The following is a 20228-nucleotide window of genomic DNA, read 5'->3' as shown; positions in this document are numbered from 1 at the left end:
GTTTCGAAGCTCATATTGCGGGACTCTGAAACCACTGTGAAATGAGCCACGTTAATCTTACCAGTCAACCTACTATGTGTATTGCACTTTACAGCCTTACCTATGGATTGTGGATCACTGAAATGTGGTATCAGTCTACTCAGTGACAGTACAGTGCCATATGAAAGTCTAATATGCATAGTAGGTTGACTAGTAAGCTTAATGTGGCTGACTGGGGAGGTGATTTCCCACAGGCTGTACAGTCGTGGCCAAAAGTTTTGAGAATGCCACAAATATTAATTTCCACAAAGTTTGGTGCTTCAGTGTCTTTAGATATTTTTGTCAGATGTTACTATGGAATACTGAAGTATAATTACAAAAATTTCACAAGTGTCAATGGCTTTTATTGACAATTACATGAAGTTGATGCAAAGAGTCAATATTTGCTGTGTTGACCCTTCTTTTTCAAGACCTCTGCAATCCGCCCTGGCATGCTGTCAATTAACTTCTGGGCCACATCCTGACTGATGGCAGCCCATTCTTGCATAATCAATGCTTGGAGTTTGTCAGAATTTGAGGGTTTTTGTTTGTCCACCCGCCTCTTGAGGATCGACCACAAGTTCTCAATGGGATTAAGGTCTGGGGAGTTTCCTGGCTATGGACCCAAAATATCGATGTTTTAGTTATATTACCGAGACACTTAGTTATCACTTTTGCCTCATGGCAAGGTGCTCCATCATGCTGGAAAAGACATTGTTCATCACCAAACTGTTCCTGGATGGTTGGGAGAAGTTGCTCTCGGAGGATGTGTTGGTACCATTCTTTATTCATGGTTGTGTTCTTAGGCAAAACTGTGAGTGAGCTCCCACTCCCTCAGGATGCTTTACTGCATGACACAGGACTGATGGTAGCGCTCACCTTGTCTTCTCCGGACAAGCTTTTTTCCGGATGCCCCAAACAATCGGAAAGGGGATTCATCAGAGAAGATCCCCAGTCCTCAGCAATCCAATCCCTGTACCTTTTGCAGAATGTCTGTCCCTGATGTTTTTCCTGGAGAGAAGTGGCTTCTATGTTGCCCTTCTTGACACCAGGCCATCCTCCAAAAGTATTCGCCTCACTGTGTGTGCAGATGCACTCACACCTGCCTGCTGCCACTCCTGAGCAAGCTCTGTACTGGTGGTGCCCTGATCCCGCAGCTGAATCAACTTTAGGAGACGGTCCTGGTGCTTGCTGGACTTTCTTGGGCACCCTGAAGCCTTCTTCACAACAATTGAACTGCTCTCCTTGAAGTTCTTGATGATCCGATAAATGGTTGATTTAGGTGTAATCTTACTGGCAGCAATATCCTTGCCTGTGAAGCCCTTTTTGTGCAAAGCAATGATGATGGCACGTGTTTCCTTGCAGGTAACCATGATTGACAGAGGAAGAACAATGATTCCAAGCACCACCCTCCTTTTGAAGCTTCCAGTCTGTTATTCAAACTCAATCAGCATGACAGAGTGATCTCCAGCCTTGTCCTCGTCAACACTCACACCTGTGTTAATGAGAGAATCACTGACATGGTGTCAGCTGGTCCTTTTGTGGCAGGGCTGAAATGCAGTGGAAATGTTTTTTTGTGATTCAGTTCATTTGCATGGCAAAGAGGGACTTTGCAATTAATTGCAATTCATCTGATAACTCTTCATAACATTCTGGAGTATATGCAAATAGCCATCATACAAACTGAGGCAGCAGACTTTGTGAAAATTGATATTTGTGTCATTCTCAAAACTTTTGGCCACGACTGTACATTGCAATATGAATGTTCAATACTTACATGTGCTGAATAGTGAGGTGAAAGTCCCACAAGTGCTACAACGCTAATATTTGTAAAAACTCTTCACAGTTGTGTTTTTGTGGGTGTCATTGAGTGGGCTGATACCCCATTTCATGAACCCAAGATCCATACGTAAGGCTGTTTAGTAAAATGTAAGTATGCCCCCAATGCAATTCGGAAGTCTAATACATCCACAGTGTGATTTCAACTCATTTGTTGTTATTGTTGTCAAATCAACTATTGTCTTTTGTTGAAATTATATAACATTCCAAACTTGTTTAGCATGATCTAGTCCAAATATGGCATGATTCCAATATTTGTATCACTTTCAATGAGGGACTTTTATTTTAAAGGCAACCTGCAAATTCCACTATTGTGGCTAGCTTCACATAGGTGTCTGTTTCAGTGCGCCCCCTCAAATAAGGTTGGGACAGAGCTAGCAAGTCAAGAGTGAGGCCGATACATTATCCAGAAAACAACAATCTAGCTACATATTGGTCAGGTAAGGCTAATTATCTAACCAACATAACTCATAAACCAATATTGCAGTAATATAACCTCATTAAAAGCTAGCTAGTTAATCCGGTATCGCTATCTACATTTATTTTCCTCTAGCTGCAATATTGCCAGCTAGCAAGTTAGCCACCCCATCACTTCCTCCTCTAATGGCTTGCTAGCTTAACGTTAGCAAACCAGTTATTTTTGATTACCTGATTCAAATAGTTAGTTCTGTTGTTTACGTGGTATCCGTGCCCTGTAATATCAGATATGGACCGCAGAAATTATTCATCACACATTTGTTGACCAGCTAGCTATACCTATTTAACGTTAGCAACTTTAATTTTGTATTGTGCTAGTTTAGCTAACTAACTATCTAGCTGTTAGCCAAGTTAGCTAGCTGGGTACGTTAACAACCATTTGTTGGTTGTCTAGCTGAATTCGTCATCATATTGTGGCTAATCAAACTAACGTTAGTTAACTTCTTAAAAGTTGTTTACTTGTCAGGAGGTAGATAGCTAGCTACTAACGTTACGTTAAGATAAGATAATGAGTTATGACGATTATCAGCCCACTCCGTTACTTTAGCTGTGTTAGCTAGCCAATGTTTTTCTGATTGTCATGCAAATATGCACAATCGAGACATCTTTGGCTTGGTTTCAGGGTTCACACATCTTGCAGGAGTTTTCCCGATGATATGAATTAATCAATTATTTAAAAAATGCATCTTATTTTGAAGTGAGAGAGCTAGGCTTTTAACAATTCGAAGGACAGTTCCACCATTTGCTACATCTATCACCAAATCCTAATTATTAACTGCAGGGCTCTCAAACCCTGTTCCTGGAGATCTACTGTCCTGTAGGTGTTCACTCCAACCCTAATCTAGCGCACCTGATTCTAATTAGCTGGTTGATAAGATGAACCGGGTTAGTTACAACTGGGGTTGGGGCAAAAACCTACGGGAGGTTAGCTCTCCAGGAACACGGTTGGAGACCCCTGAACTATGTAATATGTGGCCCATGCAGGACTTAACATCTGTTGTCAGTACCATCCATGTTCCAACTCTTTGTGACCTGCAATGTATTTATGCCCGTCTCTCAATGTTCTCTATCATTTGTCCAGTCATGGCAGCCATCCGAAAGAAGCTGGTCATAGTGGGAGATGGCGCATGTGGGAAGACGTGTCTGCTCATCGTCTTCAGTAAAGACCAGTTCCCCGAGGTCTACGTGCCCACTGTCTTCGAGAACTATGTCGCTGACATTGAGGTCGACAGCAAACAGGTGAAAAAAGTCCCCTCCCTTTGTTTTTTCAACCTGTAGGACAATCAGAGTTAAAGTCTGCCAACACTGCCATTGCCTCCTCCCAATTTGCATCCTTCCTCGAGGCATACATTGCCAATAGTGGCAGACAGTGTTGGCAGATAGTCATTTGATTTCTCAATGCAGGATGTTGCCCTGCTGTGTATTGATGTCCTATTGCTGACTCCATCAATAATGACATTTTAGGTTGGCCATTCGGCATCATGCCTTTTCAAGTAGGTCACGTACACTGTATCAGCTGTAACTGGGAAGTTGGGCACAGTTGGCTGATGTCTCTTGAAATCCTATGGCAGGTTGAGTTGGCACTATGGGATACAGCAGGCCAGGAGGACTATGATAGGCTCCGCCCCCTATCTTACCCAGATACAGATGTCATCCTCATGTGCTTCTCCATCGATAGCCCTGACAGTTTGGGTGAGTATTTAATGCCGCAACACGCAGACACCAACACATACATCTGTGTAGATACAGTTGAAGTCGGAAGTTTACATACACCTTAGCCAAATACATTTAAACTCAGTTTTTCACAATTCCTGAACTTTAATACTAGTAAAAATTACCTGTCTTAGGTCAGTTAGGATCACCACTTTATTTTAAGAATGTGAAATGTCAGAATAATAGTAGAGAAAATTATTTATTTCATCACATTCCCAGTGGGTCAGAAGTTTACATACACTCAATTAGTATTTGGTAGCATTGCCTTTAAATTGTTTAACTTGGGTCAAATGTTTCGGATAGCCTTCCACAAGCTTCCCACAATACGTTTGGTGAATTTTGGCCCATTCCTCCTGACAGAGCTGGTGTAACTGAGTCAGGTTTGTAGGCCTCCTTGCTCGCAGACGCTTTTTCAGTTCTGTCCACAAATGTTCTATAGGATTGAGGTCAGGGCTTTGTGATGGCCACTCCAATACCTTGACTTTGTTGTCCTTAAGCCATTTTGCCACAACTTTGGAAGTATGCTTGGGGTCATTGTCTATTTGGAAGACCCATTTGCGACCAAGCTTTAACTTCCTGATTGATGTCTTGAGATGTTGCTTCAATATATTCACCTAATTTTCCTCCCTCATGATGCCATCTATTTTGTGAAGTGCACCAGACCCTCCTGCAGCAAAGCACCCCTTCAACATGATGCTTCCACCCCTGTGCTTCAGGGTTGGGATGGTGTTCTTCGGCTTGCAAGCCTCCCCCTTTTTCCTCCAAACATAACGATGGTCGTCATGGCCAAACGGTTCTATTTTTGTTTCATCAGACCAGAGGACATTTCTCCAAAAAAGTACGATCTTTGTCCCGATGTGCAGTTGCAAACCGTAGTCTGGCTTTTTTAATGGAGGTTTTGGAGCAGTGGCTTCTTACTTGTTGAGCGGCCTTTCAGGTTATGTCGATATAGGACTCGTTTTACTGTGGATATAGATACTTTTGTACCTGTTTCCTCCAGCATCCTCACAAGGTCCTTTTGCTGCTGTTCTGGGATTGAATTGCATTTTTTCGCACCAAAAGTACGTTCATCTCTAGAAGACAGAACGCATTCCTTCCTGACGGGTATGACGGGTGCTTGGTCCCATGGTGTTTATACTTGCGTACTATTGTTTGTACAGATGAACGTGGTACCTTCAGGCATTTGGAAATAGCTCCCAAGGATGAACCAGACTTGTGGAGGTCTCCTATTTTTTTCCTGAGGTCTTGGCTGATTTCTTTTGATATTCCCGTGATATCAAGCAAAGAGACACTGAGTTTGAAGGTAGGCCTTGAAATGAATCCACACCTCCAATTGACTCAAATTATGTCAATTAGCCTGTCAGAAGCATCTAAAGCCATGACATAATTTTCTGGAATTTTCCAAGCTGTTTGAAGACAGTCAATTTAGTGTATGTAAACTTCTGACCCACTGGAATTGTGATAGTGAAATAATCCGTCTGTAAACAATTGTTGGAAAAATTACTTGTCGTGCACAAAGTAGATGTCCTAACCGACTTGCCAAAGCTATAGTTTGTTAACAAGAAATTTGTGGAGTGGTTGAAAAACAAGTTTTAATGACTCCAACCTAAGTGTATGTTAACTTCCGACTTCAACTGTATATACACATGCGTACAGATTCTGTTTTGTGACACGGGCCCTTGTTTTGGTGACAGAGCTTTGACAGAATTGGAAGGCACACTTACACACACAATAAGAGGAATTGTACCTGGACAGCCTTGATTAGTATTCTCTTGATTTCTGCCCTTCTCTCCTGTGTAGAAAACATCCCAGAGAAATGGACTCCAGAGGTCAAACACTTCTGCCCTAACGTTCCCATCATCCTAGTGGGCAACAAAAAGGACTTGCGTAACGACGAGCACACCCGCAGAGAGCTAGCCAAGATGAAGCAGGTACAGTCAGTCACACACACGCTACAGGCTTGAAAATTCAAATCCGGTCCGACCTATCCCGAGCCCGAAAAAAAGCCTGACTTCTAGAAAACAGTTGCGCCTTTATCCAGACCATGTTGTCATTGTGCATAGCAGCAGAATTTCACCTGTAGGTTATATTGACTGTTGAGAAGAAATCTAAGAAAAGTGAGAAGACGAAAACTCACCTTAGTTGTGTAGGGCAGGGATCATCAAATAGATTCAGCTGCAAGCCTATCTTTTCTTGAGTGGATGGTCAGGGGGCCGGAACATAATCTCAAATAATTTGTAGACTAAACTGACTGCAAAAATACCAAAAATATATATTTGACTAAAGCATCATTTCAAACCTTGCTTGCATTTGTATACAATCACATATACACTATATATTCACAAGTATGTGGACACCCCTTTAAATTAGTGGATTTGATAATTTGTCACACCTGTTGCTGACAGGTGTATACAATCGAGCACACAGGCATGCAATCTCCATAAACAAACATTGGCAGTAGAATGGCCTTACTGAAGAGCTCCGTGACTTTCAACATGGCACTGTCATGGGATGCCACCTTTCCAACAAGTCAGTTTGTCAAATTTCTGCCCTGCTAGAGCTGCCCCGTTCAACTGTAAGTGCTGTTATTGTGAAGTGGAATCGCCTAAGAGCAACAACGGCTCAGCTGTGAAGTGGTAGGCCACACAAGCGCACAGAACGGCAACACCGTGTGCTGACGCACATAAAAGTCTGCTGTCGCACATAAAAGTCTGCTGTCCTCAGTTGCAACACTAACTACCGAGTTAAACTGCCTCTGGAAGCATCGTCAGCAAAAGAACTGTTAGTTGTGAGCTAAATGAAATGGGTTTCCATGGCCGAGCAGCTGAACACAAGCCTAAGATCACCAATGCGCAATGCCAAGCGTCGGCTGGAGTGATGCAAAGCTTGCTGCCATTGGACTCTGGAGCAGTGGAAACTGATTCTCTGAAGTGACGAATCACGCTTCGTCATCTGGCAGTCCGACGGACGAATCTAGATTTGGTGGATTTCGGGCAGGTAGGAGAACGCTACCTGCCCGAATGCATAGTGCCAACTAAAGTTTTGATGGAGGAGGAATAATGGTCTGGGGCTGTTTTTCATGGCTCAGGCTAGGCGCCTTAGTTCCAGTGAAGGGAAATTGTAACGCTACAGCATACGATTACATTTTAGACTATTCTGTGCTTCCAGCTTTGCGGCAATTTTGGGGAAGGCCCTTTCCTGTTTCGCATTACAATGCCCTGTGCACAAAGCAAGGTCCATACAGAGCCCTGACCTCAACCTCATCGAACACCTTTGGGATGAATTGAAAAGCAGACTGTTTGAAGCTGGTGTACAAAGCCGAAAGTAAGAAGCAAAAATGAAACTTCAGACCGGGAAACATAGAAGTAGCACACACAGAACAGATCTATCGCTTCTTACTCACATTTCTATATGAATTTGGTCAGGTCGCCCAGAAAGTTACATGTAGCTTTAAGTTTAAAATACAAATTAAGGACAAAGTCCTGACTTTTTAGAAAAGTAAATGTTTTACTACCTTTTTTAGTACATTGGGGTCCTGATAATGGAAATAGGAAAATGAACACACACACGCCTAATTCTCCCCCACCCCACAGGAGCCTGTGAAGCCAGAGGAGGGACGTGACATGGCGAACCGGATCAGTGCCTTCGGCTACATGGAGTGCTCTGCAAAGACCAAGGATGGCGTGAGGGAAGTGTTTGAGATGGCCACCAGGGCGGCACTACAGGCAAGGCGGGGGAAGCCGAGAAATAAATGCCTCCTACTGTAAAGGGAGGCGTGAGGGACTCTGCCTCCTACTGGGGGCAAGGGGAACGCCAGAAAATTAGATCTATTCCCCCTCTGCCCCAAAAAAGACTGCTCACCAGTTTTTACAAAAGGTGTAATGCTTTTAATTTGTCTTAAAGTTAGTCATGTTTTTGTCAGTATTCAATGATGGGGTTATGGAAAAGCTTAGATTGTTTTTTTGTACATGAGTGAATCTGCCATATCAACACTTCCTTTGTGAACCTGTACTGCCAATCAACTAAAGTGGTCAGCCAGGGGACCTATTATTGTCAAACCTGCCAATTAAGTGCTTGAGCCCCCGCCCACTGAACTGAGGAATGTCTCCATAGCCAATCAGGGTGGGGTACCCATACACTGATCCAAAGGCTTGATCATTTTCTGTTTATTGTTATGCACATACAGGCATAACATTTTTGAAATAAATGTGCTTCATATAAAGCCCTACGTGCATCTATTCATATGCACACACGGAAATGTGTCTGTAATAAATACCTCTAAGACTTGACAGTGGAAGTTAATTGGAACAGGATGATAGATAATTACAAATGTACATTTGTAAGAAGCTAAATTGAGATACTGTATAGTAGATTGAATATCAGTGAGAGGAAAGTATTGTAGCGATTTTGGGGGGGGGGGGGGGGGGGGTGTAGTGTAGTCTCAATCGGGACTCGAACCGAGGTCCAGCACCTCTGAGGTCGCTAGGCATTAGGTTAAAGGTACTAAATTACACCAAGTACATGCCTCTGATACCAATGTAGCAAATTCAGGTGGTAGCCCGGATCCAGCGACTCACGGCAACACCTTAACCATTACGCCAAGAGGTCTGAGCATCTTGAAAAAGGTGGCTAGGTATTGGTTTAAGGTCACCACAGTATCATTGTCTGCGTTGCTAGAACAATGAGTTTTGCTTACATTATCTGCCCATACTAAGTTTTCAGCACAGGGTGGACAACTTAAAGCACGTTTTATTTATTTAACATTTTGTAACATACACTCATAAGCGGTACTAAGGTGTATACAATCAAATGCCTTACATGCTTAAATATCCCTTCTAAAGTCTTTGGTATTATTGCTAAACTTGTTCAATGATATTGTTTCAATATGTGCAAATGTATTTGTCTTATGTAACATATTGTTCTGCACTTTTCTTAGATTGACCACATTATCTAAATTCCTGAGGGGTCTGTCATTGAGCAAGGGACTAGTTGGTCAAGTGAGGTGACAAGACAATGGATCTCAACTGATTGTTCTGCAAGGATTGGAGAGCTAATGATGAGGCTCGTTCAGTTCAAAAAGTCAGTCATTGGTGTTTCTTGGCCGGGGCGCGAGAGCGGGCGATGACGACTGGAATCACAGCCATGGCGATCAGCCCCACAGCCACTAGGGGGCGGTAGAAGATCCAGCCAGAGGCGATGGTGAGCAGGGAGAGGGAGCAGGAAATACACAGGGCGAAGAGCTTCAGCCCCACGCTGATCAGCTCTCTAAGAATAGGGACCCAATCCACTGGATAACAACAAAATACACGTTAAGAGACACTGACATGCATACAGAGCAGTTAATTTTCGACTGGAACGTAGCCGCATATCTATATGCTCAATAAAAGTAAAATGAGGTATTGGAGTTAACCAATGCTGTGTGTTACCCAGTGTGTGGATGATGCGGATCATCAGACTAATGCCAAGGAACATGAGTAACCAGCCTCCAGCCCTGAGAGCCCAGGTCAGCATAGCATTGTTATTATGCTCCCTTTCAAACACTTCCTACAAACAAAACCAACAAGCATGTGATCAAGGCAGCATAGAAAAATCAGGAAAAACAAGACATGGTTCAGAGTAGGTACATTTCAGTGATGGCTGAATAGAGGATGTTGTCAGAAGTCATCAGGGAAAAAAATCACATCCTTCAAAAAAAAGAAAACCACCTCACCTCAGCAGTGAGCTCCTCCAGGTAAATTATCTCCAGTGTGTCTCCTGACTTGGTCTTAAAGGGCTTCAGGGTGTCATGACTCTGCATGGCCACAACACTGACCTGTGGGACACCAGGCTCTCAGATCAGTTACAGTACTCCAGTTAGCAATCAGTTGATGACAAGAGTTGTTCCACGGACAGCTCATTTGAAGAGGATTATGGACTTATGTAGTATTTACAGTGACATAAGGGGTACATGGGGGCAGCATTTAGTACACAGTGATTGATGCTAAATAATGACTGATAACAGAGAGTTGAAGACAACTATTCTCCATCGGGAGATGGAAATTTCACAAGTTGACCAACCTGAGGTCAGTATAAAGCACCTGAGCTCTATGTACTCACTGTCTGGGCTGGCCCAGGGTAGGTCCCCTCCCCACTGAGTCCTGCATAGGAGAAGCTCACACGCACGTCTCCCACCTAAACACAACAAATCACCAGAGTTTTAAGGTCACAATAGAATGGATATGCGTGGCATGAACCTGTACATATCAGCCTTTATGTGAAAAGCTATAGGTTTATGAAGGTGAGTTATTGTGTGAAAAACTGTAGGTTTGTGTTGGTGAGTCTGTAAAAAGCTATACATTTGTGTATGCAAGTCATTGTGTAAAAAGCTATATGTTTGCGTAGTGAGCCATCGTTAGAAAAGCTTTGTTTGAGTGTAAGAGATTGACTGTCTAAACGCAGCCAGCCATTTTCTGATCTTTTGACTATTTTCTGATTTTCTGACCAATCAGAACAGCTCTGAAAATATCTGATTTGGCATTTTGACCTATGAGTGGGAGAAGAGAAAAAAAATCAGAATTGGGCTGCCTGTTTAAATACAGCCATTGTGTTGAGAGTGACACTCACCTCTGGTCTGCGGGGGTGTTGGGTGTGGTAGAAGTAGTCCTCATCAACCGTGAGAAAGGAGTCAGAATCAGGGGTGGGGAGACCCTTCAGACTCAATGTCTGGAAGTTCTCAATCTGATCCACCAATCCTCAGGAGAAAATAAAACAAATTCATCAATTAACCAATCAATAAATCATTAAGAATATCACTGGGATACAATTCAAAAAGGTTATTAGACAAGCAATGGAGCTGCTAGCCTGTGTTCTGTAGATACCTTTGGAGAGCGAGAAAGGTCCAACCTGAACATCAGAAGCCACCACTGTTACACTCTCCACTGCCATGGCACTGTTTAAAAATAAAATTCACCAGCATGTCAGGTACAGAGACGACCAAATACCTCTGTACCAGTTCTTCAACATAATACCTGCTGTAGTTGTGACTGAGAATCAGTGAGATAGCAAGAATGAGACAGAAAGGACAAAATAATTGGAGCACCTCGGGTTGATGTGACCAATCTCTTTATCAAAGTTCCTGCTGTTGATAAGCTCTGCCTTCCACTCTGAATCTGAAGAAAGAGTTAGGATAAATTTGAAACGCGAGTCGCTGGCATGGCATGCATGTTGCTACTGAAGTAAGTACTATAGTACTTCACTGTGTGTACCACAGGAGGTTGGTGGCACCTTAATTGGAGAGGACGGGCTCATGGGTAATGGCTGGTTTCCATGTGTTTGATGCCATTCCATGCACTCCGTTCCAGCCATTATTATGAGCCATCCTCCCCTCAGCAGCCTCCACTGGTCTGTACTTACTGTAGTTGTACGTGGTCTCAGTCTTGGACTCTCCATCCTCGTCATAGTCTCTGAGGAATAGTCACTGGCAGGTTACAAATTCAAATATACACATCTAACATGTAGCTGCCAAAACACAACCACAGTATTCATTCTGAATGAGTACGAGCTATGGATTCCTTTAAAAATCGTCTGTTAAGTAGTGAGTGAACGAACAAAAAAAAAAATATATAGCATGTGCCTGAAAACCAGTTCAGCAGAGACAAAAAGAGTGTTTACAGGCATACTAATAATTCAATATTAAACTGATTACGGCAATAGGCAGAGTATGGCAGTCATGTAAACACCTTACTCTGCGTCAGGTCATAATTGAAGTAAGCATATGCTGATTAAAGCACCTGGATTTCTAGCAATCTTTTAAATGATTAGTTAATGTGAACGCCAAGAGTATATTTGATCTGTGCATGTGTTAGCACCAGACTAACGAGCCTCCCGCTCTTTTGCGCAAGTGAAGTGAGTTTCGGAAAATCTGAAAGTACAGAGCATTCAGGAAGTATTCAGACCCCTTGACTTTTTCCACATTTTGATACGTTACAGCCTTGCTCTAAAATTAATTAAATAGTCCCCCCCCCCCCCCTCTCAAATCTACACACAATACCCCATAATGACAAAGGAAAAACAACAGGTTCATAATTTTTAGCAAATGTATTAAAAATGTAAAACTGAAATATCACATTTATTGTGTTCTTGGTCACCTCCCTGACCAAGGCCCTTCTCCCCTGATTGATCAGTTTGGCTGGTTGGCCAGCTCCAGGAATTGTGTTGATGGTTCCAAACTTCTTCCATCTAAGAATGATGGAGGCCACTGTGTTCTTGGGGACCTTAAATGCTGCAGACATGTTTTGGTACCCTTCCCCAGATCTGTGCCTCGACACAATCCTGTCGTCTCGGGGGCTCTACGGACAACTCCTTCGACCTCATGGCTTGATTTTTGCTGACATTCACTGTCAACTGTGGGACCTTACATAGACAGGTGTGCGCCTTTCAAAAATCACATCCAATCAATTGAATTTACCCCAGGTTGTCTCCAATCAAGTTGTAGAAACATCTCAAGGACAATCAATGGAAGCAAGGATGCACTGGAGCTCAATTTCGAGTCATAGCAAAGGGTCTGAAAACATATATAAATAAGGTATGTTTATTTTTAAACTTTTGCAAAAAATTCTAAAAACCTGTTTTCACTTTGTCATTATGGGGTATTGTGTGTAGATTTATTTAATCAATGTTCATCAATTTTAGAATAAGGCTGTAACATAACAAGTGGTCTGAACACATATGCATCTTCAAAATAGTTCACATACAAACTCTATGTCCGAACTCAGAATCTAACAGGCTTCACAAAAATAATGGTCGCTGTGTGATTGCCGATTTTCGGCATTTATCTAAGTCCCAGCAGGTAGCCTGATTTCAGCTGTGTCCATGTTAACAGGATTATTAGGGAAATTGTTCCTTGCAAAGCATGTAAAGGTTTTAATCAAACTATTACATTTAATCTGAATATTGACAATCATATTATTGTGTGCATGTAAACATACCCAGTGAAGGTCGGTAAAAAGAGATCCGTCAGTAACAGGTAACTGATGAGGAGTGACTGAATGATCCCTAAAGATTGGAAAGCTGCCGCAGTCATCCCCCGCGTCAAAGGGGGAGACACTCAAGACCCAAACTGTTACAGGCCTATATCTATCCTACCCTGCCTTTCTAAGGTCTTTGAAAGCCAAGTTAAACAGATCACTGACCATTTCGAATCCCACCGTACCTTCTCCGCTATGCAATCTGGTTTCCGAGCTGGTCACGGGTGCACCTCAGCCACGCTCAAGGTCCTAAACGATATCATAACCGCCATCGATAAAATACAATACTGCACAGCCATATTCATCGACTTGGCCAAGGCTTTCGACTCTGTCAATCACCACATTCTTATCGGCAGACTCGACAGCCTTGGTTTCTCAAATGACTGCCTCGCCTGGTCCACCAACTACTTCTCAGATAGAGTTCAGTGTGTCAAATCGGAGGGCCTGTTGTCCGGACCACTGGCAGTCTCTGTGGGGGTGCCACAGGGTTCAATTCTCGGGCCAACTCCTTTCTCTGTATACATCAATGATGTCGCTCTTGCTGCTGGTGATTCTCTGATCCACCTCTACGCAGACGACACCATTCTGTATACTTCTGGCCCTTCTTTGGACACTGTGTTAACAAACCTCCAGATGAGCTTCAATGCCATAACTCTCCTTCCGTGGCCTCCAACTGCTCTTAAATGCAAGTAAAACTAAATGCATGCTCTTCAACCGATCACTGCCCGCACCTGCCCACCCGACTAGCATCACTAATCTGGACGGTTCTGACTTAGGTATTTGTAGTTGTCCACATATTCTAAGTGTCTGGTTAGACTGTAAACTCTCCTTCCAGACTCACATTAAGCATCTCCAATCCAAAATTAAATCTAAAAATCGGCTTCCTATTTCGCAACAAAGCCTGCTTCACTCATTCTGCCAAACATACCCTCGTAAAACTGACTATCCTGCCGATCCTTGACTTCGGCGCTGTCATTTACAAAATAGCCTCCAACACTCTACTCATCAAATTGGATGCAGTCTATCACAGTGCCATCCGTTTAGTCACGAAAGCCCGATATACTACCCACCACTGCGACCTGTATGATCTCGCCCTCGCTTCATATTCGTCGCCAAACCCACTGGCTCCAGGTCATCTATAAGTCTTTGCTAGGTAAAGCACCGCCTTATCTCAGTTCACCATAGCAGCACCATAGTACGCACTCCAGCAGGTATATTTCACTGGTCACCCCCAAAGCCAATTCCTCCTTTGGCCGCATTTCCTTCCAGTTCTCTGCTGCCAATGACTGGAAAAAATTGAAAAAAAATCACTGAAGCTGGAGACTCATATCTCCCTCACTAACTTTAAGCATCAGCTGTCAGAGTAGCTTACAGATCATTGCACCTGTACAAAGCCCATCTGTAAATTTCCCACCCAACTACCTCATCCCCATATTGTTATTTATTTCTTTTTGTGCTTTTGCACCCCAATATCTCTACTTGCACATCTATCACTCCAGTGTTTAATTGCTAAATTGTAATTATTTCGCCACTACGGCCTATTTATTGCCTTACCTCCCTAATCTTACTTAATTTGCACACACTGTATATAGACTTTTCTATTGTGTTATTGACTGTATGTTTGTTTATTCCATGTGTAACTGCGTTGTTGTTTTGTGTCGCACTGCTTTGCTTTATCTTGGCCAGGTCGCAGTTGTAAATGAGAACTTGTTCTCAACTGGCCTACCTGGTTAAATAAAGGTGAAATAAATTAATAAAATAAATAATTTATGATTGTGTGCACAAGGTTACATCATCATAGTCCTGTCCACCAGTTAGCCCAACCCTACATACAGTGCCTTCAGAAAGTATTCACACCCCTTGACTTTTTCCACAATTTGTGGAAATTGAGATTGTGTCACTGACCTACACAAAATAACCCATAATGTCAAAGTGGAATTATGTTTTTATACATTTTCACATATTAAAGATAAACTGAAATGTCTTGAGTAAATAAGTATTCAACCCCTTTGTTATGGCAAGCCTAAATAAGTTAAGGAGTAAAAATGTGCGTAACAAGTCACATAATAAGTTGCATGGACTCACTGTGTGCAATAATAGTGTTTAACATGATATTTGAATGACTACCTCACCGCTGTACTCCATACATAAAATTATCTGTAAGGTCCTTCAGTCGTGCAGTGAATTTCTAACAGATTCAATCACAAAGACCAGGGAGGTTTTCCAATGCCTCGCAAAGGGCACCTATTGGTTGATGGGTAAAAATGAAAAAGCAGACATTGAATATCCCTTTGAGCACGATGAGGTTATTAACTACACTGTCGATGGTGAATCAAAACACCCAGTCACTACAAAGACACAGGTGTCCTTCCTAACTCAGTTGCCGGAGAGGAAGGAAACCGCTCAGGGATTTCACCATAACTCCAATGGTGACTTTAAAACAGTTACAGAGTTGAATGGCTGTGATAGGAGAAAACTGGATGGATCAACAACATTGTAGTTACTCCACAATACTAACCTTAATGACAGAGTGAAAAGAAGGAAGCCTGTACAGTATAACATTATTACAAAACATGCATCCTGTTTGCAATAAGGCACTAAAAAAAAACTGCAAAGAATGTGTCAAAGAAATTAACTTGATATCCTGAATACAAAGGGTTTGGGGCAAATCCAACATCACTGAGTACCACTCTTCATATTTTCAAGCATGGTGCTGGCCGCATCATGTTATGGGTCTGCTTGTCATCGGCAAGGGATTTTTTAGGATAAAAATAAAATGGAACAGAGCTAAGCACAGGCAAAATCCTAAAGGAAAACCTGGTTCAGTCTGCTTTCCAACAGACACTGGTAGACAAATTCACTTTTCAGCAGGACAATAACCTAAAACACAAGGCCAAATATACGCTGGAGTTGCTTACCAAGACGACATGGAATGTTACTGAATGTCTTAGTTAAAGTTGCACCCCCCAAAAAAAGTATAAATAAAAATTGCCTTCAAAATCTATAGCGAGACTTGAAAATGGCTAACTTGACAGAGCTTGAAGAATTTTAAAAAGCATAATGTGCAAATCCAGGTGTAAAAACTCTTATTATAGACTTACTCATAAAGACTCACCGCTGCAATCACTGCCAAAGGTGATTCTAACATGTATTAACTCAGGGGTGTGAATACTTATGTCAATTAGATATTTCATTTTTAATACATTTGCCAACATTTCTAGAATTATGTTTTCACTTTGTCATTAGGGAAAGGGGGATATCTAGTCAGTTGTACAACTGAATGCCTTCAACTGAAATGTGTCTTCCGCATTTAACCCAACCCCCTCAATCAGAGAGGTACGGGAGGCTGCCATAATCAACATCCACGTCTTCGGCGCCCGGGGAACAGTGGGTTAACTGCCTTGCTCTGGGGCAGAACGACAGATTTTTACCTTGTCAGCTCGAGGATTCGATCCAGCAACCTTTTGGTTACTGGCCCAACGCTCTAACCACTAGGCTACCTACCTACACAATGGGGTATGATGTGTAGATGCATTTTTTATTTATTTAATCCATTTTGAATTCAGGCAGTAACACAACCTAATGTGGAATAAGTCAATGGGGTATGAATAATTTCTGAATGCACTGTACCTACCAGATCATAAGACCCTGACTCACCTGCTCTCGCTGTACTCCACCCACTGATACATCTCCACCTGTCTCTTCAGCTTCACCGCCTGTACCGCCACTCTGTAGTTTGGGTCATGGAGGGGCTAGAGAGGAGAGGGATGGGAGGAGGACGTGATAACAGGTTAAGATCAGGGACCATATCCACAAAGTGACTCAGAGTAGGAGTGCTGATCCTTTAGATCATAATATATAAGAATATATGGACAGATCCTAGATCAGCAGCACATACTCTGGAATGCTTTGTGGATATGGGCCCAGTTAAAGACATGACAGATCAGAAAGAGGCTTAAGGGAACACTTCTGTAAAGCATTTGAGAAGTAGGAAAACTGTAAATAGTAAGTGGTAGGCCTATATTGGTTTATTATTACCCAAGAGTTACAGCAGCGCTCAGTTGTACCAGCACCGTTTATAGAACTTGGGTCCAGTGATGAGACTGGTAAGGGGAATAGTAATGCATAGTGGTAAGTATTGTAGGCCTATACCTGTAAGGTGCGCAGTGGGCCTGTCAGGTGAACCAGATGGTTGTTGTTATGGTCCAGTGGGCTGGAGTACAGGTGCAGGGACACCACCTGAGAGAGACCCTCATCCAGGGAGGTAGCCGTTCTCAGGGCCCTTCCCTGTGTGGGAAACCAACTGTTGGACTACTGGAGGCCTATACCTGCCAAATAGCCTATTATACACACACAACTCAAATAAATGGTTTATTTGAAATGTGCCACCCCATGTAATTGTCATATTCCAGACATCTTTCGTTTCAATGATGCAATATTCTAGAAATGTCCACTGGCATAGACACTTTACTGTGCTGATACATACACTGTTTGAAACTACTCGCCTCATTGGTGAAGAGGACGTAAAATGAGAGGGAGAACAGTACAACACCAGTAACTGTTCCCCCTGCGGTTTCACTCAGACGCTCCAGGAAGCCGGGCTTGGAACGGCTAGTTGTCCGCGTGTGCTGGTCATGTTCTGCCGCTAACTGTGAGGACAGAAGAAATATGCAGGGCCCGGTTTCCCAAAAGCATTTTAAATATGCACTATGCAGAAATCGCTCCGCCATTTCCTGGTTGCTAACGTTCTAATAAATCGCCCAATTTCCGTTTATGTGAAGAAACAAGCAAGTTTAGAGAATCATTATACCATCCAAAACGCTGACATTTTCCATAATCAAAAATATTTTATTTTCAATTGTCGTGAATTGTCCTGAACCGTCCCGAACCGTCTGTCCATCCCTACTCACTTTTAGGGCTGTGTAACGTTAGCTGGATGAAAATAAATATCAGAACGACTGATCAAATGCACGAAATTACACTGACAAATGGCAAGGCTGGCTATGGTAAGGTTAATAAAGAAATAAAACTTACTGTTGGAGCCGACATTGTCCACGCCCAACCGTGTATCAGCAAAGAGATGAAGTTAAAGAAGTTTGCAGTTGGATATTTAAGTCCTTGATTCAAAATAGACTTGCAAGCATTAGCTGCCCGCTGATACTCAATTGGTCAAGCAAGAGACCTCAACACAATAAAGCAAGAAATTGAAATACGCGTTTCGTGAGGTAAAAGGACATTTGCCGTATTTTCTTGGGGGTGCTGGGAAATGAAGGCAAGCTGTCATGATGGCCCCGCCCAATCTGTCCGCTTGAGATAAGCCCTTTTTTTTGTACGGAGGTCTATGAGAGAATGTCGATTAGAAGTTTCATAATGTTTAGGCTTTTACAAATGTACTGATAAAAGTGGATCCCCGCGGAAATTCTGGCAACTTTGAGAAAAACGACTTAGTTGTTGTGCCTGTTGTCAGTGGTGGAAAACGTACCCAATTTTCATACTTGAGTAAAAGTAAAGATACTGTAATATTCATATGTGTAAACATACTGAATTATAATTGGATGCATTTTACCACCATATCATACTGTGCTATGATTGGTTAAGACCACCCAAATGGTTAGGTGATGGTCAGTTTGATCCTGGTTGGCGAAAAGTGAACATGCCAGTTATAGCTAGCTAATAAAGAGCTACGTTAAGAAATATCCTGTAGTACTGCATTTTATTATTTTGTACAAAGCGTGCAAAACAAGACATGGTGTCAGAAGTGGGATTTTGACAAAGATCCATGCTGGACACATGGGCATGGAAAAGTGCAAACAGAGAGCACGGGAGATTTTGTTTTGGCCCGGAATGTGCAAACAAATAGAGGACATTGTTGGTAAATGCGCCATATGTCTTGAACGACGCCCCTCAAACACCAAAGAGCCAATGTTACCTCACTGTATCCCAGACCGACCCTGGCAGGTCGTGGCAACCGATCTGTTTACCTGGAACAACGAGGACTACATCGTAACAGTGGACTACTACAGCAGATACTTCGAACTCGACAAGCTTCACAGCACCACATCTGCAGCTGTGATACACAAGCTGAAAGCAGCCTTTGCCAGGCATGGCATTGTAGAGACTTTAATATCTGACAATGGGCCCTGTTACAAATCAAATGAGTTTGAATCCTTCACAAAAGCATGGGAGTTCACACATGTCACCACAAGTCCGCATTACCCTCAAAGTAATGGCCTTGCTGAAAAATCAGTGCAGATTGCTAAATCACTCATGGATAAAGCAAAAGCAGACGAGAGACCCCTATCTCAGTCTCCTTGAATACCGCAACACTCCAGTTGACAACTTCAAATCACCAGTCCAGCTGTTGATGAGCCGCAGACTTCGCTCAATCCTTCCCAGCACCAACCAGCAGCTGCAACCTGAGGTCGTCAGCTACAAGGAAATCTAAGGTATTCCTAGAACCGGGGCGATAAGTGAGTGTGAAGTTGAATCTCCCGAAGAACAATGCCCACCTGGCTTGCCGCGAATTTAGACGCTTGGCGGTCTGAATGTAGAACAGGTTTTTGTGGTCCGTCCACACAATGAAGGGGAGAATAGAACCCTCCAGCCAGTGACGCCATTCCTCAAGAGCTAGCTTCACTGCCAGGAGTTCCTAGTTATCGATGTCAAAATTTCTCTGCAGGTGAGAGCTTACGGGAAAGAACACACATGGGTGGAGATACTGATCAGAGGGGGGGCGTTGAGACAGAACAGCACCTAACCCAGTGTCGGAGGCATCCACCTCTACAAGGGTCTGGCTGGGTGAGGATCGGAGCGGAAGTGAAGAGGTGCTTGAGTTCCAGGAAAGCTGCCTCAGGAGTCCAGTGGAACGGAGTGGAGGTGAGAGTGGTGAGGCGCTGCTAGACGGCTGTAGTTGCAGATGAAAAGTCTAAAAATGTGCAACCCCCAGGAAATGCTGTAGCTGCTTCAGGTTTGAGGGTGCAGGCCACTGACTGCCCCTGACCTTGACGGGATCCATACGTAACCGTCCCTGTGCAATAATATAACCCAGGAAAGACAGGAAACATGGAACTCACATTAAGCTTATTCTCCAACAGCCATTGGAGAACTTGGCGACTGTTTCTGGTGAGTCAAAGTCCTTGGAAAAAAATCTGAATGTCATCCACATAGACAAATGAA

General features: G+C 43.0%; 2 protein-coding genes across 3 annotated transcripts; one reads left to right on the top strand and one right to left on the bottom strand.

The window, feature by feature from the left end:
* The first annotated feature begins 2196 nt into the window (after positions 1-2196).
* LOC120063372 (transforming protein RhoA-like) lies at positions 2197-8334 on the top strand. The gene is made up of 5 exons (XM_039013727.1): positions 2197-2297; positions 3416-3573; positions 3906-4026; positions 5848-5978; positions 7641-8334. The coding sequence occupies exons 2-5, from the start codon at positions 3418-3420 to the stop codon at positions 7812-7814; spliced, it is 582 nt and encodes a 193-aa protein (XP_038869655.1). The 5' UTR covers positions 2197-2297; positions 3416-3417; the 3' UTR covers positions 7815-8334.
* Positions 8335-8778: 444 nt separating this feature from the next.
* On the bottom strand, positions 8779-18324 carry LOC120063313 (transmembrane protein 43). 2 transcript variants are annotated; one of them, XM_039013622.1, is made up of 12 exons: positions 18087-18323; positions 17558-17701; positions 17205-17339; positions 16710-16804; positions 11440-11489; positions 11126-11195; positions 10905-10975; positions 10651-10778; positions 10144-10218; positions 9758-9859; positions 9474-9591; positions 8779-9334 (listed from the first exon to the last, which is right to left on the bottom strand). In XM_039013622.1, exons 1-12 carry the CDS (start codon positions 18099-18101, stop codon positions 9132-9134), a joined length of 1206 nt encoding a protein of 401 aa, XP_038869550.1. In that variant the 5' UTR covers positions 18102-18323; the 3' UTR covers positions 8779-9131. The 2 variants fall into 2 exon arrangements, with proteins under 2 accessions (XP_038869550.1, XP_038869558.1); XM_039013630.1 differs by lacking the exons at positions 11126-11195; positions 11440-11489 and having other exon boundaries at positions 18087-18324.
* Positions 18325-20228: the final 1904 nt, after the last annotated feature.

This window comes from Salvelinus namaycush, chromosome 2 (assembly GCF_016432855.1).
Source record: "Salvelinus namaycush isolate Seneca chromosome 2, SaNama_1.0, whole genome shotgun sequence".
In the NCBI taxonomy this organism is placed as follows: Eukaryota; Metazoa; Chordata; class Actinopteri; order Salmoniformes; family Salmonidae; genus Salvelinus; species Salvelinus namaycush.
The sequence above is the reverse complement of the archived record's forward strand: the minus strand, read 5'-3'. Positions and strand labels throughout refer to the sequence as shown.